The sequence below is a fragment of the Nelumbo lutea genome, chromosome 3 (genome assembly GCF_056320005.1).
Source record: "Nelumbo lutea isolate HS-2025 chromosome 3, American lotus-T2T, whole genome shotgun sequence".
NCBI lineage: Eukaryota > Viridiplantae > Streptophyta > Magnoliopsida > Proteales > Nelumbonaceae > Nelumbo > Nelumbo lutea.
The window spans coordinates 84685731-84713693 of record NC_142686.1 but is presented as its reverse complement, the minus strand read 5'-3'; the positions used below and the strand labels follow the sequence as shown (position 1 = coordinate 84713693).

The window sequence follows — 27963 nt, the reverse complement described above, 5'->3', positions numbered from 1 at the left end:
TTGGAATAGGGGCTTGAAATCTGATAAGTGAATTTGTCTTTAAAGTCTATAAATAGAAAGATGGGAGAAACTGAAAGTAAAACTAAAAATAGAACTAGAAGAATAAGGATAGCAACAATATTAAGAATAAAGGAAACTAAAAAAAGTGACTGAATGGGAAACATAACAAGTAAACAGACAGAGTAGACCTGGAGGGTGGCTAAGATTCTGACCACCCACCGGAAACATAGGATGCATGGTGGGAGGCCTCTAGGTTCAGACCTTTGGCTCTGATACCATGTTAGACTTCAGAGAAAACCAATAAAACATTGCATTGTTTGAATATAGTAATTACATTATATTTATAGACTAAAACAAACCATACCTATTCAAACTCATACTTAAATTCTTAGACTCTACGTATGACTCTATGTAGTCTATCTCAATCCATTTCAAACTCTATCACAACAACAAACCCAATTCATATCCTTAATAGCTACAAATGACCACCATCTCTTACAAGGTTACACCAGTCTAGTTAGTTGTCCTTCCCCCGTATCCCTCTCATCTTCCCTTTCTTTCTCTTCTCCCCTTTTTTTTCTCTTCTTTCTCTCCCTCTTCCTTCTCCCTTCTCTTCTTTCTTCCCTTCATATCATCATCATCATCATCATGTTCTTCTTCTTCTTCTAATAATAATAATAATAATAATAATAATAAGGGAAAAATTATAAATTTTGACTGACTCCAAATCCTGCTTCTAGTTGAACCAAACAATAATCCAACTCTAATTCTTAGTAGAACCAAACAAGCTTCAAGAATAGGTGATTCTACTTTTGATTGTGGGGATTTTGATTCCAATCATAGGCACAAACCAAATAGACCTTTATATATAGGACTGCACTCAAGTCAATTATTTTAACTTTAGATAAGTCCACGAGGAAAGGTCTATTATTGAAAGTTGAAAGTAATGCTAAAGTAATAGTAGACCATGATAATTAATGTGTAGAAAATAACTTGAATAATGGGTAGTATTGGATTCAACCATTTTTCTTTGGAATGGGTCCATGCGGAATTGCTAATGGGGATCAGAATTATAATTTGGGGTTTTCCTCCATCTCATAAATTCTTATTGGTGTGTATGGTTGTAAATAGTGTTAGGTGAGGAAATGTATCACAAAAGGGAGTAGTCAGGGGTTTAGGATAATGCATTCAAAAATCAATAAAAATTTATAAGTGGGAGCAAATCATAAATTTCTCTTATAAATTTTGAGAGGGGTCATATGACCATTAATAAACACCAATAAACTAGATTGATATTGCTGAATTTAGCTTCTATCAGGGCAAGTCGGTGCTCACACCCTTCGAGCAGCCCCTTGCAACCTTGCATCGAGAATATTTCCCATGAAAAAAATCACATAACTATGGAGACATTCCCAACGCAAGGCTATAAAGGTTGTTGGAACGGGCTTTGCCCTGACTAAAGCTTGTCTCGAAATTGCTTCTTTACTATTTACCTTCTTATGATCACTTGTTCTCAAAAATCCTAGAGTTTTATTTCATAATTTCATCCAAACAATCCATATAATGTCTCTGTTTTTGGTAAATAATAGATGATATAATATCAAGTCCCTCTAATGTATGAACCTTCAAAAAAATCCTTAATTGTGCATCAGATAAATTAAAAAAAATGGTAACTTGTAGATTTCCACCCAATATTAGGCTTATGTTTGGTCTTCAAAATTTATTTTGCAGCTAGACCCCTTTGAATTTATGGATTTCTACACATTGCCCACTATTGGTGAATGGTGAGGTTGTAGGAAAGATAAAATTACTAAATTTCCCATCCATGATTGAATAGGCTGAGATTAAAAGCTATTAAAATGATGAAAATGGGCATTTTTCGGTAAAAAATGGACATGCTAAAAAAAAAAGTTGTAATTCCAAACCTTTGTCAATGATTTCAGCACTATGCTTCCAAACCCTTGTCAATGAAATAGAATTTAAGATCAAGGGTTTAAAAGCACAGCGACCCAATTGAAAAGAAATATTGTGCTTTAGCATGCCCATTTTCATCATTTTATAGTTTTTCTGTCAGTCCATCAAGGCAATTTCATACATTGACATTCCATGATTCCATCAAACCAGTTAATGGAGTAGGGGCATCTGTCGAAATCCCAAATCTCAAGTTTGTCGCTAAACAAGGTTCAGAGTGCTAAGTTTCAACAGCCCCAAAGTCAAGGGTTATAGTCTTAAATTTACCTAAAAAAATCCTTAATACTACAGGGACATTGCACACGAAGTTAGTAACCTAAATTTATATCACTTCTCCATTTGTTACGGTTGTGTTCGATTTGAAGGAAAAGGTAGGGAAAGGAAGGGAAAGGTAAGGAACCTATACAAGTTTTGTAAAGGTTTTCCTACCTTTCCCTACATTTTCCTTCAAACCAAGCACAACCTACAAGAAAAACAATATTTTTTCCTGACTGTCATTGCCTACTGGTATATGCATTCCAAAATTTAGCCAGCATAACCTAAACTAGCCAACATAGTCCTCAGCCTTTATATTAATGACTAAATTTCATTAAATAAAAGCTAAACACCAGATTATAATAAGATAAGTATGTTTAACAACAAAGGAGTACAAGGGTAAACTAGGATTTTTGTTTCCAGAGGAAGGCCCAAAGCTAATAATCTTGGATGACCAGATGGAGGCAAAAGCAAGTAAATATGGGTAGGTGGGCCAAAATATGTGAGATTTAAATGGATATTGTGGGGAGGAAAACCATTCAACTTTCAAGCAGTTAGTCCTAGCTAAAAAGTGGGCTATTGTATTAGTTTAGCTTCCTTGTCAAATGAGAGAAATAAAACAGAAATGGTTGTTTCTCACTTAAGATATCATTCTTCTGCTCATTGTGGTGTTGTTATTTTGGATGAAAACTCCAGGTTCTTTAAAGGGGTTTCATGTTCTAGTCTCCAAACTCAGAGATCAACTATCTTTTCAGAAGTTCAAGCTCTTCTCATGGGGATACATTTAGGAAAAAAGACGAGTAAGAATCAAATTGTAGTGAAATATGATTATGTGCAGCTAGTAAACATGAAACCACTATACACAGTTAGATATTATCACAATTTTATCATTTCATGTAATTTTACATGTTAGATTGACCATATCACACCATATGATTTACATGAGGTTACAACACAACAAACCCAACTTTATTGTTACGATTAACCCTAGCATGTATGGTGGATTCAAGCTGTTATGGTGGCAAGATGCTACAGCCATGAGAATCACATTGTATTGTGAACTTTTAGATCTGTAATGGAGGGTATAAGGTTCTCAGACCTCATGCAAATCAGGCCCAACTCAATTAAGGTTATAACATGATAGGCATATCTTAAGTTGTCCATGTTTTGGGCTGAATTGCATTTTGCAATTAGGCTCAAATCAACACATGGGATGGCATTAAGTCATAAGAATGTTATGTCTCTAAGTTATTTATTGGGCCCATTGTGTTATAGTGGTAATTAAGTCGAGCCCATTTACTTTTCTGATATATTATGTTGTTTAATTTGTTAAACTTGCTGAATATGTTGAATTTGTGACATGGGCCATAAGCAATTGACTATGTTAAGACTTAATGTGATTATCCTATCTATCATGGGTGGATGTACATCATTCCCATGATAATTTTAAGATAATTGAATGATATCCCTTTGGTGAATTAGCCTTTTATTAGATTCCTCCCCAAGAGGGATCCTCTCATTGCCACTTACCTTTTGAACCAATCGGAAATCTAATTGGGAGCCACTAAGGCTAACTAAACCCTAGACCCACTTAGGATTGAATTAAGTTCCATCATATGTTCATTAGACTATCTTTGAAGGCCTTCCATCAATAGTTTAAAGGTGAGTTGAAGTGGTAAATGGAGATGCACCTTAAAATGGGGCTATCTACTTGATCATCAATGCTCTTGGATCACTTCATTGGATGATAGGGACGTTATAGACTATTGGAAGTGGCCTACAATAAATGGAAAACTCTCTCACAAAACCTTGCATCACCGATTTGATAGATTACACTTACTATTGGAAAGGTTCAACCAACAAATGGCAATGAATCTTTTCTGATAGAAGCCAAAGAGGGTATCTATTACATAAATGGATAACAAGTATTCTTCATAAAAAGTGATGTGATTATGCAATTAAAACAATTAGCCCCATGCACCTATGTGACTTTTCACATTTTAAGGTGTGAAAACACCTCTATCTCTAGATCTAAGGAAATTTTCAAAGATGAACAAATGTAAATGGAAGATAAATGAAAACTCTTCTATGTATAGACACATGAAATAATGTTGTGGGATAATTAATGCAATTTGGAATTATAGAAAATACAAATGAATCTTTTTCCAAACTTCTAAACTATAACAAGCTTAAAGGGCATAATTATGTTGATTGGAGATTGTGGCCTCAAAATCGTTCTCACATTTAAGAATTTGGATAAGTTCACTTAGAATACACTAGAAGCACTTAGGAATTGAAACTTTAAAGAATAAACAAGAGAACATAATGATTGATAGGATAAGAATTCTCTTGCCAAATGTTATATTCTTGCTTCCCTACACAACTCCATCCAAAAACAGTATGAAAATGTCTCTACCTATAAAGAAATTCTAGAATGATTGAAGTCTTTATATGAAGAACAAAATCATTCTTGTTGGATGAATTATAAATCAGATTAGATATGGCCGAACTAAATCTATTGGCTTGCCAAAATTTTAAGTATTTTCTAACCAAACCTAGGAACCGATTTCTTGATAATTTTGAAATCAGAAATTTCGAGATGGATCTTGCACTAAACCCGACCAAATTTGAAATCTAAACTTAAATTTGATTATACCTGATATGGAATCCACAAGTGAGGCACAGGCATGGCAATTCTTTATGGCAATCAGATCTGTTACCTAGGAATGACAATGGGTAGGGTACCCGTGCAAATTGCCCTATCCATTCTCGAACCCACATATGTATCCCTAATTTCAAACCCGTCTAACTTTTCCTCTCAATTTCCCAAACCTGTTAAACTCATCTTGTCCCACCCGTTAAACCCCTTGACCAAACATTTTCTATTAAAAAAAGTTTCTTAATGCTTATAGTGTGACTTGAACCCAAATTAATTAATGATAGCGTCAAATCTCTTAGCACTATTTTAAGCTACTAAGCCATCTTCCTTTTTATGTTATTTAATGAAATGAAATAGATTTTATTAACTTTTGTGTTCATCAAAACAATAGATCCATATATATGATTAACAATTCCAACCAAAAAATAAAAGAAATAATATTTAGAATTAGCATTTTATAACTAAATGAAAAAAAAATCTATCAAATCCAAATTGACATCAAATGATGATTTTAATCCCAAAAATTTATACAAATAAAATATTAATAACAAAATAATTATCTTACTACTTAAAATTTATAAATTTGTGCATGATATATAATATAATATGTTCATATTTATGCATCCCGGGAATCGGGTATCGAATACCCTAAACTCAAAACCCAAACCCTATTGGGTTTTAATTTAAAATCCCAAACCTTACAGGGCTTTAATCTAAAATCCCAAACCCTATATGGTTTTAATAAAAAATCCCAAACCCTATAAGGTTTCGATAAACAAGTCCTACTAAGGTCAGGACAGGTTAGATACCTGGAAATTCCCACGAAATTTCCATCCCTACTCAAACCCCAAGCTATTCCCACATCTCTACCCATGACACATTACAGCCATGCATCAAGAATATCTTCCTTGTCAATCATTCAAGAGGAAGAGAAGATAAAGTCGGCATTCAAAGTTTAGGTAGATATAGAAACAAAGAAAAAAAGAACAAAAAAAGCATGTCACTACTCATTATTTTTAGAGAAAGGCAGAACCTGTGTAGGTACATAGGTGGTATTTGGTTTGTTTGGAGGGCAGTGGGGTATATGTTTTTCATTAATTAATTACCTATTCAATGCTTATGTATTATGAGAGGGAAAGTAGCGAGTTCACATCCACACCCAAAATGCCTCACAGCACACCCTCACCTTGTATTGGGAACATCTCCCGATAAAAAGTATGGGAGATGATAGGACATCATTAGGAGATGTTCCTAATAAAATTTCATCTCACGTAGATGAAGTATCCAAATATGCTAAAAATGGAGTTCAGGCATTTTATTGTATTAATTTATGTATCCTTCATAATGACAGTCAAAACACATGAATGATTCATTGATTCCACACACATGTGAGGGATTGAGGTTTTGTTTTAAATATTTGGTTCAGCTCATTTGCAGAATTAACCCGTAATAGAAATTATGTTGTTAGCCAATTGTTTGGGACTTTGGGTGTTGCATTATATTATACGTAACACCATAAACTTGGCACTCTGTCCGTCTGGAGGACGTAATATTAGCCAATTGTTCAGAGTAATTCCACTGTTTCCCCATTTGTCATGGACCATGAACCTCTGTTGGACTGTGTTGCCTTTCTCTTCTACCAAGTCCAAAAAGTATCTATGTGATCTGTTCGCAAATTATGTTAGCCAATTATTTGGGACTTTGGGTGTTGCATTATATTATACGTCACACCATAAACTTGGCACTTTGTCCGTCTGGAGGACGTGAAATTATGCAACAAGAAATCACAATTGAACTGACAAATTCAATATTTCTACCTATTTGGAGGACTTGTCAGTAGTGAATAAGAAAAGCTACAAGAACTTTGGCCAAGTCCACATAATTGAAAAGGAAAATTCTCTAATACATAAGTAGATTCTAGAAAAGCCAAAGAAAATCCAGAAACAATTTTATAGGCTTCAAAGGAAATTAGGTCGATTGGGACCAAGTGCAGGCAACCCAAGAAAGGGCATACGAATTTGGACAGAATCTGGTCTTTAGAAGGCTGGCCATACAGGTTCTCAGGCTCTGCAGGCCTGTCTTGGACATAAAACTAGGAAACAAGAAAACAAGAAAAGGAAACCAGCTCTAATTCCAATTTTCATTTTACAAAACATTTGGATCTAACTAACAATGCCTAATTCTTGGCAATCCCGACCAATCTTCTCTAACTGCAATATGTGCTTCATGAGGGGGTTTGCATTGATTGTAAAATACAATTTTCCATCCTCTTACGTCAATGTTTGCAAGAATATCCACAATTTGGTTGCCCTCTGTATATATGGCCAATCCCCACTTGGCCCTGTTACACATGAAAAGATACAGAAGGAACAAACAGCATAATACAAATACATTACATTGGCTGTTAAGAGAAGAAATGAATTTGAGTTTTTATAAACCTGAATATGCTGCTGCATGTTCCTATGGAATTTACTTTGCATGGTTCTATTTATCAGCAACTCAAATATGTAAATTCACTTAATGGATTCAGACGTCCAAATTCTAATGAACCACAAAAGATCTGCAATTATTAATAGGACTGAACCATGGTTTCAAGTTAAAAATAAAGGTGTGCAGTAATTCTGTCTGGGATCAGCAGATATATGAAACTAGCACTTATGAGGAGTACAAATAAATGCTCATGTGCAGACCCAAAAACACAAGCACAGAACTTGCGTGTTGAATAACTTCCTACCATCATATTTATTAGAGTATTGACAGAAGGAAAAACATTTCCAAAAAAAAAAAAAGAAGGCATTAACATCAAGTCCAAAAATGAAGATAAAATAAGCCCATGGAATTGGCCATAAAGATGGAGTGAAATGATTACAAACCTGAAGAAATGGGTTGGCGTCAAGCCCAAGGATGTTGTGGATGGAACAGTGGTAAGGGATGATGACAGAATATGATGTTGAAAGTATAGGAATGTGAAAGTTGAGACTGTGTTTCCTTAATTAATTCTCTGTAGATCAGTAACACGACCATATATGAATATCTGGGACATGAGATATCTTATCCCAATCTTCACCTATATTGATTGAGCATCTTTCCTCTAATTGAGGACATTGCATAATTTGTAGATTTTGTAGTTCTGTTAGGTGCTGCATACCATCAGGTAAAGATGACACATTAGGACACCACCAAATAAGAAGCTGCCTAAGGGATTTGAGGTATCCCAGCTCCTCTGGCAGCCCAACCAACATCGGAACATGGTTAATCTCCAAATTTTCAAGGGATATAAGACCTCCAATGCCATCCAATGAATGTAACCCCGTACAATATTCAATACATAGCGTAGACAGTTCTGTTAGACGATTCATCCCTTCAGGTAGACAGATTGGGACATGTAGATATATAAGCTTTTCAAGGGATATGAGGTCTCCCAACTCTGGCAGTCCAACTAATTTTGGCATATCATCAATCTCCGAAACTTTTAGAGCGATAAGACCTCCAATGCCCTCCAACGAATGTAACTCTGGACAATTTACAAGTTGTAGTATTTGTAGTCCTGTTAGATTCCACATACCTTCAGGTAGAGATGACAGATTGGGACATTGCTGAATTTGAAGTTCTTGAAGGGAATTGAGGTCTGCCAACTCCTCTGGCAGCCCAACCAATTTTGGCATATTTCTAATCTTCAAAATTTTTAGTGCCATAAGGCCTCCAATTACCTTAATGAATGCAATTCTAGACAATCTGCAATCTGTAGTTTCTGTAGTTCTGTTAGACACTGCACACCTTTAGGTAGAGATGACAGATTGGAACACTGACTAAGACAAAGCTTCCGAAGTGATTTGAGCTCTCCCAGCTCCTCTGGTAGCTCAACTAACTTTGGCATACCTTCAATCTTCAAAACTTTTAGCATTACAAGGCCTCCAATGCCCTCCAATGAATGAAACTCTGGACAGTCCTTGATTTTTAGTTTCTCAAGATCAGTAAGGCACTGCATCACTGCTTGAGGACACAACGATGTCAAACTCTTACACTTTGAAATTTCTAAAATCCGGATACAACTCAAGCCATTCATCGCCTCCTCTGGAAAAGACTTTAGGTCTTCGCAGTGGGTAATTTGCAAAAGTGATCTCCTTACTTCAAAGCAAAAAGAAGTAGAAGAGGAATTTGTAATTGTTGTCGTTGGGATTTGATCTACTGTCCTGTTCTTCAGTATTAACTCTAATAGTTTAGCACTATAACCATCTAGTTTCACTTGTTCACCAGCTGGCATACCCCAAGGTATACTTTTCAATTTAGGATAGTATCTTATGCTCCACTGCTTGGGAAGGTGAGGGAATGATGATAATGATTTTTGTGGCTCTGCTGCATCATCATCATCATCTATTAATATTGACCAATTCTCCAAATTAGGCATGTCCATGAGTTGGAGATGCCTCAGGGATGGGAGGAATCCTTCTCCATTTCCCAATTTACTGATAATATTCTTGAGGTTTTCCAATTTATCTAGCAATAGAACCTGGAGAAATGGGAATGGACCTAATAATTCAAGACATTCACACCTCAAACAGTCTAACTCAACTTTCACTAAATTTGGGATCAACGAGGATTTAATCATCCAAGAAGCATCTGGTTTCAGTTCTTGAACATTTGGGAGCGACAAAGATTTGATCATCCAAAAAGCATTCAGCTTCAGTTCTTCAACAGCAGGCATACCCCATGGAATGCTTTCCAATTTGTGACAGTTTATTATGCTCCATTGCTTGGGAAGTAGAGGGAACAATGATAATGATTCTTGTGGCTCTGCTACACCATCATTAACATCATCTATTACTAATGACCAAATCTCCAAATTAGGCATATGCATGAGTTCAAGATGCTGTAATGATGGGAAGAATGGTTCTCCTTTTCTCAATCTACTGATAATGTTCTTTAAGGATTCCAATCTAAATAGTCTTAGGACCTGGAGAAAAGGGAGTGGACCTGAGAAATCTAGAGATTTGTAGCTAGCACAATTCACTAAATCAACTTTCACTAGATTTGGGAGCAATGACGAATTAATCATCCAAGAAGCAAATTTCATCCCCCTATATCCCTCTATGATCAACTTCTTTAGATTTTGATGTGGCTGCAATTGTTCCAATACATTTTCCTCCTCTATTGGTGCTACCTCATTATTCCCATCCAAAACCCACAATGCTACCTCATCCGGAGCCACCGACGGTGTTATTACCCCATTATTCCAATCCGAGGGCCACCATGTTAATTTCAAGGATCGAAGATGTGGCTTATCCTTCAAGTTTGCTTCCTTGGCACCCATTCTATCTCTTACACGTCTAAGTCCCCAAATAGTAAGCCCACCGATGAGTTGGTTCAGACCATGCAACTCCTTGATATGTTCCCCATGTAGCTCAAACCCACTGTCTGCAATCATCCTGAGTTCTGTCAGCTTTCCAAAATTGACTGGAAAACTTCGAAGTATACAGTCATATGGAATTATGGTGTGCAAATTCTCTAGTTTTGTAACAGAAGTAGGGAGTGCTCTCAAGAGGTAGTTAGAAGCAAAGATAACATGTCTTAGGCTCCTCATATTTCCAATATCTTGGGGCAATTCTTGAAGATTGCAGTAGCAGAGTTTTAGGGTCTGCAAATTTTGCAGCTTAGTAATTGATGTAGGGAGTGTCTTCATAAGATAATTACAAGAGAGATCGAGGTACCTTAAGTGCTTCAATTCACCTATGCAACTTGGCAACTTCTCTATACATGTCTGATTTAAGCTCAACACACGTAAGCTACTGAAATTATTTGAACTAATTATCGTGTCAAGTGATGTTGAAATGTTTTTATCGAGCAAGAGTAGAGTCCGCACCTTAAGCTTCAACAAACATTTGGTGCTAATTTCTGATAAATCCAAGCCTTGATAAAGAAGTGCTATATGTCGAATTCTTTCAGGAATATCTAAGCCACTTGACTGTTGACTCACATCAATCCGACAACACTCAACCCCTGAAACTGATTGAACAAGGTCGTGTACAAGGTCGTGCATTTTGCAACTTAGTATATTTCCCTCCTCGTCTTTTCGTTCATCTTGAAAGAAAGATCTCCCCAATAAATCCTTAAAATACTCTTCACCCATGCCCTCCATATTCATGTGTTTCCAGTTAGGTGATTGAATGATGAACCCCTGTGCTATCCATAACTGGATCAAGGTCTCCTTTTCGATTTCATGATCCTTGGGAAACAAAGAGCAATAAGCGAAGCAGGGTTTCAGATGAACCGGCAAATGATCATAGCTCAGCCTTAATGCATTTAAAATAAGGTTCTCTTTCACTTCTGGTTTTGAAATATGTTTGCGATCCAACTCCCAAAGCTGGCTATCTCTTACTTCCAACCATGTTTGCTCAGGTGCATCCAGTAAAACGCCTCCCAGAGTAATTGCTGCTAGAGCCACGCCACTGCACTTGCTCACAATTTGTTTCCCAATCTCCACTAGCTTTGGTTGTTTTTCTTCTTCTCCCTGGTTGAATGCGCGTTGCTTGAACAAGAACCAACAATCATCTTCGCTCAGTTCAGCTAAGTCGTATGGCTGAACAACGCTCATCATCTTTGCAACCTTCCGACTACGGGTAGTTACTAGAATCTTACTTCCCCTAACACCAGCGCCCGTTAACAGATTTTTCAGCTCAAGCCATTTTTCTTGATCCTCATTCCACACATCGTCCAACACGAGTAAAAATCTCGTCTTTCAATTTCTCCTCGAGGTGTTTCTGCAATTCCTCCAGGTCTACATATGAACGATATTCACCGGAGTCAGCACGTTTCATAATTTTTTCAGTGAGAGTTTTTACATTAAATTCGTCAGACACACATACCCACATCCTTAGGACAAAGTGCGTCTTAACCCTCTCGTCATTGCACAAAAATTTGGCAAGGGTCGTCTTCCCTAAACCCCCTATTCCAACTATGGCAATTACAGAAACTTTTTCTCCATCCATACTCAGATTTGTTAACAGCTTGACCATTTCCTCTCTCTCCATTTCTCTTCCGATCATAACATCGGATTCGGATACATGAGAGTGAGTCTCTGCCCCTCTTCTGATGGTATTCTCAAAACTCTGCTGGAAGTTAGAGAAGGTGAAATTTCTCCTATTGGTTGCAACTTCTTCAAAGCTCTCCTTAACTTTCTTGATTCTACTAGCCATCTCATAATTATATTTACTTAAACGAGAGACAGAGTCCCGCATCTTCGTCCTAAAGCCTGACGAATCTGATTCAAACTTGCCCCAGTCCGGTCTGGAATCGTCTGGACTCCATCTTTTGAATATTGAGAAGAGATTGCAGCTGCGTACCTTTTCTCTTGCGCTGACTCGAGGCTTCACCTGTTTTTGCAAAGCTTCTGTAGCGAAATCATCTAGGACGTCCTCCGCATCATATTCTACATCTCTAAGCTTTTCCAGCCAATCAATGAGCTCAGGGTCTGTTGGACGCTTTCCTTCTGGATTCAGAATCGCAGCTTTGATGGTGGACAATGTATTCTCCAGCTTCCGACGCTCATCTTCAACGCTCCAGGGCAATGAGACCTCTGCAAGTACGCGTGAGCCCATATCCTTGAGAATCGTTGCTGCAACGCCACAAAGAACGGTTAATTCCATTTTTTTCCCTGGATCTTCTTCCTCCTAAGTGCTCAAAGGAGTGCTTGGTGTTCTGGGAGTTTCAGAGCTTCAAAATCAGAATAAAGAGACGAGAAACTTTAATGGAAGTGACAAGAAAGAATGAAGAACTGCAACAGGTCCAGAAGCCACCAAGCGCAACGACACACGAACCGACATATTTGACTTCTGACAATGTAATCAAATAAAAGAGGTAGTTGACCCTTATTTTGTTCCGTAGAGAAGAATAACAATCACTAGTGGGAATGATACGTCTGGTTCTATAGAGACAAAAAAATTCTTCAGATTCAGATTGACGTGGAAAATTATAGCGACAGTCGGTCAGCAGGTTGATTCAAAAATCAATAAAATTCAAAACCTCCGCCATGTAATCAAAGGTTTATGTGACTATCGTAAATATGTGATTCTTAATCCTTACTAGATATGGTATGAATTATTTGAAAATCTCACCCCACTTTTATTGTCACAGTTGACTCTCCTTGGTCAATGATTATGTGATTTGGAGAAAAGATTTTGTTCTCTCAATTAATCTATCTAGCTGTCTCCCTCTTTATCAATTTATGTTATCCCTCAATCTCTTTCATTTTATTTCTTGATGGTATTATCCGCATAAGCCTCCAATGACATAGATTATATAAAAAAGACAGAATGATTGAGATATCTAAAGGTAGAGGGAGTAGGAGAGACAAAGGGAACAAGAGATCGAGAGATAAATGTTTTGATTTTGGTATAATTTTTTTGCTATGTCTGATATGGATTAAGAGTCTCATGTTGGCAACATCCACATAAGCCTCTGATGATATGGTGCGGGTTTTTATAATTTGAAATGTATAGTCAATTGTTAAAATTTTATTAGTTTTTGAACTAACCTACAATGTAAATTTAAATGTACAGCCAACTCTAACTATAATTTCCCTTGAATTAGAGGAAAATTCTATATTAAAATCCTATACTTTGTGTATAGTGTCACTTTGGTTCCCGTACTTTAAATCAGGTTGACTTAGTACGCCAATTTAGTACAAAATTGTTAATCATGGTTAAGTGGCATATGAAAATACAAATGCACTTCAAGTATTATTCATTGTAACAAAAATGCCACTCGTGTATCATCCAATTTTCTTTATCAACCAACCATTATCTAACTCATCTTCCATGGCCATTTCTGCTCCATTTTTGTCATCTTTGTCATCCTGACTCTTGTTTTAGCCTCCCAAGTCAGACTAACCGTGGTTGCATGCAATCCGTGAAGCACTTACACTTTTGCCTCAGCTTACACAAACACATTCTCCCCTATTTAATAATCATCTCGGAAGCAACCTGCCACTTGAACTAGGCAAGCCGTAATTAAAGGCGGTGTTGGATGTTTGGCATCATTGTCCTTGCTACAGAAAATGACGACACATCAACACCACATCAGAAAAACTAATGTTCTAAAAAACGGTCTCATGTTTGAATTCATTTTTTTAGAAACAACGTTGCTCCAAATCACGCCTTAGAAATCAGGTAGGAATGGTGTTCAGGGTCTATCAGACGCTTTGCTTTTGCATTCAGATCAGAATCACAGTTTTGATAGCGGACAATGTATATTCTTCAGCTTCCGATGCTCATCTTCAACGCTCCAGGCCAATGAGACCTCTGTAACTACGTGTGAGCCCATATCCTTGAGAATCATTTCCGCAACGCCACAAAGAGCGGTTAATTCCATTTATTTCCTAGTCTTCTTCCTTCAAGTGATCAACAGAGTGCCTGATGTGGTGTTGATGTGTCGGGTGGGCCGGGCTCGAGTCGGGCTATTTTAACAAATCCCGAGCCCAGCCTAAAATAAATTCGAGCCAGGCTTTTAGGCCCGAGGTCAAGCCCACGGGCTCAAATCTGTGTTCAAGCCCATTCGAGGGCTGAGCTGGCCCGTCGGGCTACCCGGCCCATGAACAGGTCTAAGCGTGAGCCTGACACCCCATGATCCTGGGTCCACCACCAAGTATAATGTATACTATCTATACTACTAATAAAAGAGTGAATAGCCCTATTTTCTAGACTTTTCATTAGACATTTTTACCCCTTATCTAAGCAACACATAATGGGCATAAAAAATGGCATATATGTCCTTTACTCTCACTCCAAAAACTACCCACTTATAACAGTTAAGAAACTCCACTTATTACAATTCAAAAACTATCCACCTATAACAGTTCAAAAACTGTCCATGAACTGTAAATAGTTTTGTCTTGGATATATTGTCACCTGCAAATGCACGTACATGTTTACTAGTACTTTGAAATTTCTAAAATCGAATATAGGTCAAGCCTTTCATCTTTTCATCTAGAAAACCTTGACTCTAATAGCTTGACACTGCTACCTTCCAGCTTCAATTCTTCAACTGCCAGTATACCCCAATGAATACTTGGGAAGTTGAGGGAACAATGAAAATGATCTTTTGTGGCTCTTTCTATTATTGACCAATCCTCCAAACTAAGCATGTTGATGTGTTCGAGATGCTTCAAGGATGGGAATAGTCCTCCTTTTCTCAATTTACTGAAGGTATTCATGTGTGTAGCTGTAGATGCTCAAGAAAAAGGAGTTGACCTGAGAAATATAGGGATTCACATCTTGTGCATTTATGCATATAAATCAATTCTTACTATTAGGGGTGGATTTGAGCCGAGACTTGAGCTTGAGATCAATTCGAGCTAGAGACTTGAGCTTCAGATCGACTCGGTTCATGGTTCTCAAGTTCGAGCTCGGCTCAAGCTCAACTATAAGCCAAGTTAAAAAAAAAAAAAATTATATGTATAAAATTATTTTTTTAGTTTTTATAAAAAAATTAAGAATAATAAAAATAATTTACTATTATACATAAAAATAAAAAAATATATCTTAATAAAAATATTATTATATATAATAAAATTATTTATTATATATATTTATGTATGTATATTTATTATGTATGTATGTACATAATAAAAATTATTTATTTAATACTAAGCTCACGAGTCGAGTTTCATTGGGCTTGAGCTCAACTCGGTTAGCAAATAAATCCTTATATCAGGCTCGAATTCGACTCGAAATTATGTTTAAATTGAGCCGAGCCGAGCTTGAATAGCTCGTAAAAAGCTCGACTCGTGGCCACCCGTACTTATTATATTTGGAAGGAAGGAGGATTTTATCATCCTCCCAGTGGAGTTAATCCCTTCATAACCCCCTTATGCACAAGTCTTTGAGATTTGGATGCGGATGCAGTCCTTCCAACACATTTTCATCTACTTTTGTTGCGTCATTATCCTTCATTTCTATGTGGTCTACCAAATTCAAACCCCATGTTAATTCCAAGGATCGAAGGTTTGACTTGTCCTTCACGAAGTTTACTTCTTTCCATGGCATCCAAAATATCTCTCACATGTTCAAGTCACCAATGATAAGTACATTAACCTAGGCCTGGGCCTAGATTGCAAGTCCAAGCCTGGCCCTACACAGGCCCAAGCCAAGCATGCAGTTTTTCTGGGCCTAACGAGTAATAACTTTGAATTCATGACATTGAATGAAAAAAAAATAATCATTTAAAAAATTTAAATTAAATAACATGTGATACATGCTAAACTAATTACACAAGCTAACATTAAATTGGGCTTGAATAAACTTTAGGCCTATAGTACAAAAAATAAGCCATGGGCCTCATTTAATTGTTACGCTTAATTTGGTTTGCCTTAGCTATCATTTTATAATTTTTATTCTTGAGCAATGTGGGACTTAGAACCATTCAGTGTTTTCCTAGTGGCACATTGCTTAGGAATGAGAACGAAGGCAAACCCTTCATGTATATAAAGCCTGTTGACCTTGTTATAATTGAATCGACTCAAGTGTTAGTGTCATTTCGTAAATATTTGTTTATATGTTAAAATAAAATAAAATATACTTGATGTGGGCCTGGGCCTTAGCCTAGACTTGCACATAAAAACTTGGGCCCGGGCCCAGAAATTTGTAGGCTAGGTCAGGTTGGGTTTTCGGGCTAAGGCAAGAATGATCACCCCAATGGCTCAGGCCATTCTAAGTCTATAATATGTTCACCATGTAATTTCTAATCGGAAGACTTGTTAGAGTTCATCATAGAAAACTAAAAAAGCCTTTTAATGCTTAGGAAGCATGAATATTAGAAAATGTATTTGGACATAATTTTGTAGTATTCAAGAAGACACTTGACCTAAGGCTATATTTGGTTTGAAGGAAAAAGTAGGGAAAGGAAGGGAAAGGTGGGGAAACCTTTACAAATCTTGTATAGGTATCCCCACCTTTCCCTTCCTTTCCCTACATTTTCCTTCAAACCAAACATAGCCTAAGAGATTTTCTTTCTTTTACCCCTTTTATGACCACCCACCATAAATTTTCGTATGAATTGCTTACAAAATAAAAAAGAAGGCAACTTTGAGTGAAAATGTCATACTTATAGACATAAATACTTGAAAAAAATAAGCAAGTACTCTAATTTGTTTCTCAAGGTCTATTTGGTTCATTAGAATAGGGACCTAGAATTGGAACCAAAATGGCCCATTCTAATTCCAACCACTTGGTTGATTGGAATGAGATTCTCATTCCCATTTTAGGGGGAATGGTTATTCTCACCCCCTATAAGGAATGTGATTCCCATCCCCTCATTGACCAAGTCCTTACCTTATCACAAGCATTCCTTCGTCCAAGGGGATATTTGGAACCAGGCCATTTTTCAAAAAAAAAAGGTGCCACATCGGATCCACATAGGTATTTCAACAAACACCCATGTATCTCATTGTTTGATTCAGCCGATTATTAAAAAATCGGGCATGCCTCAAAAATTGGGACCCCACCAATGCATGAAACGCCAAACCGTTTCCCCCAACATTTGACGGATGTGTATCCTATGCGGTGCTTACCTATCAGCACATACATGAAAAACAGTGATAAAAATCCACTTACCAAACAGCATAGTGTTTCTCATTGCCTACATGGCAGAAGTGTTTTTTTGTGAAAAATGGGTCTTGGAAGCATGGGCGTTTTTTCTTGAAAATCGGTCCCAAAAAGCGCCTATGCTTCCAAACACCATGCAAGTTAGCCATCGATGGCCACCATCTTCATCAAGGTAAGACTAGTCGCCTACCAGCCATCTATCCCCTATATCCCCTTTCTTCTTCCTTTTCTTCCTCTATTTTTCCCCTCTTCTCTCTCTCTCTCTCTCTCTCTCTCTCTCTCTCCCTTTTATTGTCGTGGCCACTACAAATACTGGCAGCAGTGGTATTAGTAGCGGTGGCCTCTTCCCCCCCTCTCCTTTCTTATTTCTTCCCCTCTTGTTATAAACCAATGTCTAAAGCTATAACCCATCCTATTTCTTCTTCTTCTTCTTTTTCTAGGAGTAAGATTAGAAATTTAGTCTGATTTCAATTCTAACTTCTAGTTAAAACAGAAGACAACAATAGGAATCTATTTCTGATTCCTGGCTAAACCAAATAGGTATTAAGAATAGGTGATTTTGATTTCATTTCTAGAGACTTTGATTCTAACTGAACCATAATCATTGAATAGTGAGAGAGGAGATTGAATTCAAGATGACTCAGAATGCTCAATATCATTATCTCACGTTAATGATGATTTATATACAAGATACAGGATAAGACTGTTAGTTAGGATAGAGATCATAGAACTCTATCTTTTGAGATAGAGTTCTAGATGTACAATACATTTAGGCGGATAAACCCTATCATGGATGGCTGAGATAGCCATTGCATGAGTCACGCTGCGTGAATTATGGATGTAGCTCTAACACGCCCCCTCAAGCAATGTCGTACTTGTTAAGGAGAGCTTGTCACGTAAGAATGTGAAACGCCGAACATGGAGAGGTTTGGTGAAGATGTCAGCTATTTGATCAATGGTGGTGAGAAAGCAAACTTCAAGAAGGCGATGTTGAACCTTATCCTGTAAAAAATGAAAGTCTAGTTCAACGTGTTTGCTGCGCAAATGATGAACGAGATTAGAGGCCAGGTAGGTTGCACCAATGTTGTCAAAAGCTTCAGTCTTCAGCAGAGAGCTTAATGGTGGCTGCCATGGGATTGGTACAAGGCTTTGCATCCATCATTCTGGTGCGTTGAAGGAGGTCCAAAGCATACTTAGACTAAGATAAAATAATGCCATCAGATGTGGGCTTTGACTCTAGCCCGAGAAAGAAGTGAAGTGGCCCAAGGTCCTGTATGGAGAATTCAGACGTGAGAGCTTGGATGAAAGAGTCGACGCGTACTGGGCTGGATCCAGTGACAATAATGTAATCCACATAAACTAGTATCAGAGTGATGTCCTGAGGTGTGTGATGGATAAACAACGATGCATCTACTTTGGACTCAGTGAAATCTTGTGCAATTAAGAAATTGTGTAGTCGGGTGAACCAAGCCCATGGAGCCTGCCGTAAACCATAGAGAGACCAGTGTAGCTTGCACATGTGGTCGGGAAAAGAGGGGTGTTGGAAGCCAGGCGGTTGGCTCATGTAAAATTCTTCACTTAAGTATCCATGGAGGAATGCATTGTTGATGTCCAATTGGTGAGTGGGCCAAGATCTAGACGTGGCAATTGAAAGAACCAATTGAATGGTTGAAAGCTTAACCACTGGATGGAAAGTGTCAGTAAAGTCAATACCATCTTGTTGGTGATAACCTATAGCAACTAAACAGGATTTGTATCATTCGATGGTGCCATCTGCACGGTGCTTTATCTTGTAAACCCAACGACAACCCACAATGTTTTTATCAAGAGGCGATGGGACGAGTGACCAAGTGTGGTTCTGGACAAGGGCAATGAACTCAGTGTTCATAGCATTACGCCAATTGGGATCACAGGCCACTTGTGTATAGCAAGTAGGTTCCATCTCAGTAGTGGTAGAGGTTAAGGCTTATCTGGGGTTCGGCTTGCACACCCCAGATTTGGATCTGGTCTACATGCCATGGGAGGAGGCTGAAGCGGGAACTAAAGACACGAGCGTTAGTACCAATGGGCTCAATAAGAACGTCAGTGTTAGGCTATGTAATGAATTGGGCCATTGGAGAAGGCGGATGGACCTGTGGAGGCACAATGGGTGCGGGCACATCAGCGAACTGAGTGGTGGTCTGATGGGCCTGTGAGGGTGCGATGGTGCTAAACGCGTCAGTGAGATGGTGGGCAAGCTGATGGGCCTATGGATGAGTAATGTTTCCCGAAGATGGAGGAAGATTGGTGGGCTGAAGGCAGGGAGCCAATACTGGGGGTGGGCCCAAGATGGAAGGAGAAGATGCTGATGGAGCATCCTCAGGATGGGAGCTCTAAGAAGGCCCAACACTATAGGAGAAAGTATTTTCATTGAAGATCACATCATCCGAAATGTAGAGCCAACCAATGGGCTTGTGCAGGCAGCGATACCCCTTATGGCAAGGGCTGTAGCCAAGAAAAGTGTAGCAAAGAGTGAGATAATCGAACTTCTACTTGTTGTAAGGACGCAGGTTGGGATAGCAGTCGCACCCAAAAACTCTAAGGTAGCTATAATTCGGGGGACGTCCAAAGAGTAGCTCATAGGGAGACTTGTAGCCAAGCTTGGAGGCTGGAAGGCGATTAATCAGAAACACCAAAGTATCAAAAGCCTCATGCCAGAAGTTGCGAGGGAGGCGAACATTATCAAGAAGTGTCAGGCCTATATCGACAATGTGTTGATGCTTTCGCTCAGCAAACCCATTTTGGGCATGTGTGTGATGGGAGCTGAAACGATGTAGAATGCCATGTGTTTGCAAATATGATTTGAATTTGCAGTATTCACCTCCTTCATCAGTGTATAAAATTTTAATAGGCTGATTCAATTATTTTTCAATCATGGTGTGGAAATGAAAAATAGTAGGCAAGGCTTCAAACTTACTACTTGGGTAACATCCTGTCCCACTATCCTCAATATTTTTGAAAAAAAGATGTTTGGAAGTCCATTTGGACGTGGGGCTTTATTTGGGGCCATTTGGAATCAGGCTTCCTTTATTTCTTCTTCAGTTATTTCTCTTTCTAACTCTCGCTCTCATTCTCATTTATTTTTGTCTCCAAGCAGTTTAGGAAGCTTTCACCACTTTTAGGATTTGTAGATTGAAATATCCCCATAAAATGTTGATTCAAGATCTGGGATATTTTCTCTTCATTCTCCTGCTAAGCCCCATTTTCATCCTTCAGCTTTTCTATTCTATTCCTTGCTCTTATTTTCATAATCGTTGCATGAAGTATTTAGCATTTTTATCCCCATATGCCAACCAGTTCACCCTTGCTTTTTGAGCTACATGATTTCTTCTTTCTAGAGAAGCTTCCCAAGTTCTTCCTCTAATTTTTCTTTTTTTGCCAGGGACAGTATCTCTCTGGGGTTTGTCCATTTCTAGATCTAGTTGGGCCCTAATTTCTTGGATTTTCTTTTGAATGTTCCCAATGGTCTCTCTATTCCATTTATCGAAATTAGATTTGATTTTTTTTTGTTCTGTTTACAAAGCCAAAACTCGGAAGAGCCTTGAACATTTTTTCCCACCTGCTTTTCACCATGCCACTGCTTCACAAGCTTCATGAGTTAACCACATCTCTTCGAACCTCAATGGCCTCCTTTTCCGTTTTGTTTCTCTTTCTGTGTTTACCAATATTGGCAAATGGTCTGACCCTAAACAGTAGGCTACTCTTACAGAGGCTCTTTCAAAGCAGTTTTTTCCAATTATTGTTACAAAGAGCTCTGTCAAGCCTGGACTTCATGAGTTGTAACCCTTGCCTTTTATTTGAGCTAGTAAATCAAGGCCCATAACTTGCTAATTCTTGGAGAATACATTCTAACAGAAACTCACGGTTCCTCCTTAGCTCAGCTTGATTGCACATCCTTCTCCCTTCCTTCTCATTCCGTTAGAGAATCATGTTTAGGTCTCCCATACAAAGCTAGGGATCCCTTGTTCTTTCCGCAATTTCTTTCCACTTTAAAAGGAACTGATTTCTTTCTTCATATTTTGGTTCAAGGAGTAACACCATTCTCCCATATCATCATCCTCCACTCTTGTGTGAATGAAATGATCATCTGCATAGAGCACCTTGATTTTTAGATCTTTATTCCAAAACAATGCCAATCCTCCTCTTAACCCATTGGAATCCATTCCCCAGCAATTCCAAGATTTTAGCATTCTTAATTTCTTCCTACAACTATCAAATTTATTTTTATCTCCATCAAAAATAAAATATCAAATTTCTCTTTGGCCAGGTTCTCTTTTAGGGCACGAAATACTGTCGAGGAGGACCCAGTACCTTGACAGTTCCAGCCCATTCTCTTCATTTGGCACCTGGGCCCTGAACCCACTTCTGATTAGTGTAATCCTAGCAGGTTTCTTTCAATAGTTTGAAGTTACTAAGGTTCTTCAATCATTTACCAGAGTTTTGTCACATTCTTTCACTCACACCCCATCTAAGTATGCTGTTGAATTTTGTTCTGAATATATTTTTTTTTAACCCCCATCCAAAAATGAAAAAATTTCCTCTCCAAGATTGTGTCAAAATTTCTATTTCTTCTTTGATTTTTTTTTTTTTGAAATATTCTGGTATTCATTTTTTTCCTACTTTTCTGATACCATCCCCTTTTTTTTCTTGAACATGCATCTTCTCTTTATTAATAGTTTTGAATTACATATAAACAATAAATCTTTAAACAAATTCAAGGGAACTAGACAAGTCAACAGCATAATGAAATTTTTAACATTGGACTTTAAGCGTACCTCATCAATCACTCCACTATCATTGTCTCTTTCTACTCCTCTTCTTGCAACTCCCGAGTCCATATTTTCTCTCCCTCATCAGCATTCTCGCTCTTTGCTGCAAAGTCAGCCCTGTTGATTTCAGTTCCTTCATTATCAGTTACTAGGTAGTCCTCGATTTCTAAATCCAAATCCAATAACTCCTTTGTGGGATCTGACCCGAAATTACTCACTCTTTCGTGATAGTCTTGGTTGCGACCTAACCGGCGAGCCACACTCTTCATACCCGTTCTAGTCCTTATCCTTTTCCCGGGTCCACCCTCTTCAAACTATTGGTCTTCGACTCTTCTCCATCTACTCCCAACTCCCTAGTCACTATGCCAGATGGCCTCTTTCTACCGCTTACCACGTGTCTTCACTACTTCTATCCGGAACACCTCTGACCACACCTTTCCCTTTATTTTTCGGAATTAGATTCACATTCGCCCCCACAGCTATGCCCTCTAGAGTGACTTGTGCGGAGCTAACATGACGGCCGTTACTCTCGCCCAAAAGGTCATCTTTCTCACTCATCTCTCTCGAATTTCAGCTCACTTCAACCCTCGATCTTTTCCTCTCATAACTGAAACCCGCCGAAGATTATCCCCTTTGAGTTCTGTCGGTCGATGCTGACGACCATTCCGATAGATTTATTTACCGGAGATAAATATCCCTTAGTTCTGGAGGTGTCTTTCTTCAAGAGTAGAAAGAACGAGGCATAACCCAGATCAGATAAGCGAGAGACAGAGGGTTACTGATGTCCAGTTTCCGATAGCAAGCTCTCTTCATTTCTTGAGGTTTGAAACGAGAAGGGTTGAGTTGAAGTTGTCTTTCAAGTCTCTCAATAGAGAGGAAGAGAAAAGGGAAAGGAAAGGGAAAGCTTTTATTCTTTCTCCGAGAATCAAAAATCTTACAACTTACAACTTTACTTCTGACGTAGTGACCCAAGCCAACTTGACTTTCATCATTTCTGGGTTCTATCATGTCAGAGAAATCTGCCGCTTTCCATTTTCTACTCTTCCCACGACTTTCCGGCATGACCCCTTGTCGTCAGTGACCCTTCTCCGGCAAGAAAATGACCCCAAACTCCCTTTCTCCTAAGAAAAGATTGCAGAATTCTGAAACTAGATCCTCCTGGAATAATCGTCTTCTCGTTTGACTTGAAGTTTGGACTAAACCCTCTCAGGTGATGATGCATCCTCTCCTTCCTGTTCCTCCTCAGCATGGTGATGTTGCTCTGGTATAGGTAACGGTTTCCTCTGTATCTCCAAATGCACTTCCTCTACTCCGTTCCTTCCACCTCTTAGTGGCTCCCTTCGATTTTTCTGGTTAATGAACTTGAAAGCATCCCTCTCTGTGTCTACCCTGAGATTTAACCCATACAGACCTTCTCCCCCTTCATTACCCATTCTCTGCCCTTTCAATCTCCTAGTCAATTCATCCAGTGCTTGCTCAATCGACACCCAAGTCACAGCTCCCCTCCTCATGTCCAATCCTTGCACACCTCTTCAAAATATCGGTAGCCTTTTCATACTGAAAAGCCTACCACCTCCTAGTCCCATCTTCCTCTACATCATAATTCCCTTTTGCCAATGGTTTATCTATACTGATTTTTGTCCTAATGCTTAAGATTCTGTCCCAAATTGGTTCATTTTCATCCTCTTCCAAACCATCTTTTAGAACCCTTACCGGATTCCCCACCATTCTTGCACCCCATTCCCAAGTCCTTTTTTTCTGGTGGAACACCAAGTATTCTTATCGTGATACCCATCTCCATAAACTGCATAGAGCTTGTAATCGCCCTAGAAAACCAACGGCGTAATAGGAGTGGATACCCTTTGACAAGCTAGGGTTCTTGGTTCTCAAACGCTTCTAAATCCGATGCAAAATATTGGAGGTACCCAGCCAGACGTTCTTCGCCACACCGAATAATGCTTGCAGCAATGGCTCCAGCCATGCCCTATTCCACTCCAACATCGCCATTGAAGAAGCTTTGCCCAGTATGTAATCATTTTCAAATTTTTTGAAAGTTTGATAATTTATCTTTATTTATCAATAAAAATTAATCAACAAATTAATTATCTTTTATTTTCCAATTTAACTAACTCAATAATATTCTGAATATGTAATAATTATTTTTTTGAAAGTATAATAACTTTCAACAATTTAATGAAAATTTAATAAATTACTTTTATTTACTTAAAAATGAATTATAAATTAATCAATATTTTTTTTGAAAATTCAACAATTTTATATAATTATTTTTTAAAATACAATAATTTATCTTCTTTTTTCCAATATATATTCATTAATATTTTTTCTGAAGATGTATGTATTTATTAATATTTTTCGGTCAATGTAATAATTTATCTTTTCTTTTCAATAGTTATTGCAATAATGTTTTTGAAACATGTATTAATTTTAAATAATTTTTCTTTAAATTTAATAATTTATATTTTATTTTCCATTAAAAATTAATCATAATTCATTTTCTTTTATTTTCAAAATCAATGATTTTCTAATAGTGTAATACTTTATCAAGAATTTTATGAAAGTCAAATAGTTTAGCCTTTTTTTCAACAATTTTATAAAAATGTAATAATTTTTTGACAACTGAATTATTGATATTTTATTTTCAATAAATTAGTGAATAAATTAGTCAAAAAACTAATTATCTTTTAATTTTTGATAAATTATTATTTTGTCATAATTAATCAATATTAATTTACAGAAATTAATTTTTATTAAATTGATAAAATTAATAATTTTCAATAAATTGTCATAATTAACCAGTATTAATTTACCAAAATTAATCTTTTTGGTAAATTTTTTTATTAATTAAATTTTTGATAAATTAATTTTACAGAATTACTAAAACGAATCCACAAAATTGAAAAAAAATAGCTTATAGCTCCCATATATATATATATATATATATAAAGACTCAAAGTGCATTGTTTGTCCAATTACCATATTAATAAAAGAAGTTTTGCCAGCGCCATTAGGAACGAGCATACCAAAACATTCCCCTCGAGGCAAAGCAAGTGACAAATCTCTGACTGCAACCTTCTCCGGGTTCCCATCCTTCTCTGGATAAACCTTTTTGGTGTTATGGCAGATGATAGCATAACTTGTATGTGGTTCACGTAGTAACCGTTCAACTTTCTCCCTCTGAAACAAAAGCAAGTAAGAATATTAATGATGAAATTAACATCCAAACAGAGAATGCACGAAATAGCTTTATAACAGCCGCATTGCAAAGGGAACTCAAAGCTCTGATTCAAAATGAGCATATATGAAGCTCTTATAAAGAGAACTATAAAGGTCCTTTTGGTTCGCAGTCAGAATTCATATTCTTCGAAATTGGAATCAGAGTGGCCTATTCTTATAGTTTATTTGGTTCAGACAAGAATTAGAATCAAGTGGAATGTGATTTTATAGATAAGGGAAAGGGAAGGAATGGCTATTCCCTCAAATGGGGGAATACCATTCCACCAGAAATAGATATGAAACTCCCATTATACCCAATCAAACAGTTGGAATTGAAATTATCCATTCCGATTCTGGTTTTGATTTCATACCCTTATTCCCGCAAACCAGATAGGCTCTAAATTTTCTAACAACAACAGAACCAGTTAAGCAAATTATTGCAGTTACATTCACTTGGGAAGGATGGATCCTGAACAAAGAAATGGAAAAGAAAGCCACCCAAAAGCCCTGATCCGAATGTGCATATGTACCCTAGAAAAGCCAAGGATATTTGCAAATTTACGAAGATGAAGAAGGCAAACTGAAACATTAACCCTGCGAGTTAAAGAAATCAATAGAACCTGAAAAGAAACCCAAGCAACAATTTAAAAATGAAAAAGGAAAATCCCCATCTGATTGCACTTTACCTATCAATAAGCCAAAGATCACCAAACATAACATGTAAGCTGATGATATGAAAAGAAAATATGCATGAGAAATCATCCAATAGGGACCATCCCCAAGTCCATGCATTTTCATCATGATTCTTAGATTCAGTTCCTTGTTGTAAACAAGAGATGTCAATATTACCTACACCAAAAGGAATTCTTGAGAAGAAAATAACTTTTAAAAAACTTAAAAGGTTAAAAATAAACTGAAATGATGACAACTAATTTAGAATGAAAATACACCATAGAGTTTTAAAGTGTTGGAATTCACATATGGGTAGTGTATACTGATTGAAAGGGACTTGTATGCTGATTGGAATTCACATATTTGTAATCAGAAGATCAGCATTTTAATGTGTAACCCTACCTAGATTCAAATAGCAATCTAGACTAGATATGGAAAGTCAATCCCTAATCCAACATGAATGGGAAATGATTGGATATCCATACACCCCCTGATCTGGATAGGATCTCAACTTGGATTCAACTAGGTTTTTTATATTTGGATTTGGATACAGTTGCATCTGCTCAAGATCTAATCCATTTCATGTACTAGTAGCAATGCATATTTCTCAACCAAATTCAACAATTATGATTTTTCTTTGTACTGCAAATATGTACTGACCTCTCATAAATATATGTACTGACCACATATATTTAACATAAACATTTAATTCCTCACAGATCAGGACAGTTAAATAACCAATCAAGACAACAGTTGTACTAGGGGTGAAGTAAGATGTTTTAGACTTATTGATCAAAAATGGGAAAAAAAAAGGTATACTTGAATATGGCAAGGGCTTCTCTATGTTTTCCCACCAGAATCCTTCTCATTATTTGGGTGACATCAAGATAATCATCAGTGAGGGGACCAATGTGAAGTTCACTGTTATCCTCTGAGGAGTAGACAAGGTAAGCCACACCATCATTGTCTTTGAAAATCGTCATGTCCCTGCTGTCAAAACCATGGGGCTGCATTCTGTAAAGATACTCAAAAGGGCCTACTGGAGAATTGCTAACAGCTACACTCGTGGATGCTTTGGTGTAGTTTAGTAACTAAGTAATCATGCCCATATAAATCTCCACTCAAACCTTTCCCCACATATCAGGCCACCGAAGCAAAATGTGGAACAGATTTCTCAGTTCAGCCCTCTGTGGCTTCTTATCTGTCCTTGTATTCTTCTCTGAACCCTCTCATCATCAACCACTTCCACCTCTCCCAAACCCAAGACTCCTGACTACCTACGCAGCTCTCCACGCATGGAAACGTGCAATTCTGTCCGACCCAAAGAACTTCCCTGCAAACTGGTGTGGTCCCCATGTCTACACCTACACCAGAGTGTACTGTGCACCGGCCCCAGATGACCCTCATCTATTCCTGCACTGCACTCATTTCAGACAATAATCCAACATTCCTTGCACTAAGAATGCACCCAGAGATCCAAACCTTCCTTTTCTTATAACTAGCATTATATATGGTATTCAAAGGAAATAAGCACTTTACAAATCAAAATAAAAGATAGAAGCATGAACAAAATCCCACAACATTTCTGCAAAAAGAAGCATAATCTTCAGCTTCCTTAGTATTGGTCTTATGAGGGTCTGTAGATAAAATGTTCCAGAGATTTCAGTTTCGGGCATTCTGATATTCTTGTTTACTGCCTTCCTCTTTGACTGAGTCCATAGCCAAATTGGACATCCATGCTGTCATAAGAGAATATAAAGGAAAGTGT

General features: G+C 37.5%; 1 protein-coding gene and 1 long non-coding RNA gene across 2 annotated transcripts; both read right to left on the bottom strand.

The window, feature by feature from the left end:
- Positions 1-6742: 6742 nt before the first annotated feature.
- LOC148866161 (disease resistance protein RGA2-like) lies at positions 6743-12528 on the bottom strand. Its single transcript, XM_088976411.1, has 2 exons — positions 11665-12528; positions 6743-11618 (listed from the first exon to the last, which is right to left on the bottom strand). Exons 1-2 carry the CDS (start codon positions 12526-12528, stop codon positions 8592-8594), a joined length of 3891 nt encoding a protein of 1296 aa, XP_088832537.1. The 3' UTR covers positions 6743-8591.
- A 2103-nt stretch (positions 12529-14631) lies between these two features.
- On the bottom strand, positions 14632-24429 carry LOC148866160 (uncharacterized). Its single transcript, XR_016108880.1, has 2 exons — positions 22296-24429; positions 14632-15100 (listed from the first exon to the last, which is right to left on the bottom strand). It is a non-coding gene; the product is annotated as an uncharacterized LOC148866160 (long non-coding RNA).
- Between the last annotated feature and the right edge of the window lie 3534 nt (positions 24430-27963).

Excerpts from the sequence above, each read along its gene's own strand:
- LOC148866161 (XM_088976411.1), bottom strand. The coding sequence starts at position 12,528 with ATGGAATTAACCGTTCTTTGTGGCGTTGCAGCAACGATTCTCAAGGAT. Across the intron at positions 11,619-11,664 it reads CCGGTGAATATCGTTCATAT|ACGAGATTTTTACTCGTGTT; the intron begins GTAGACCTGGAG and ends AGAAATTGAAAG.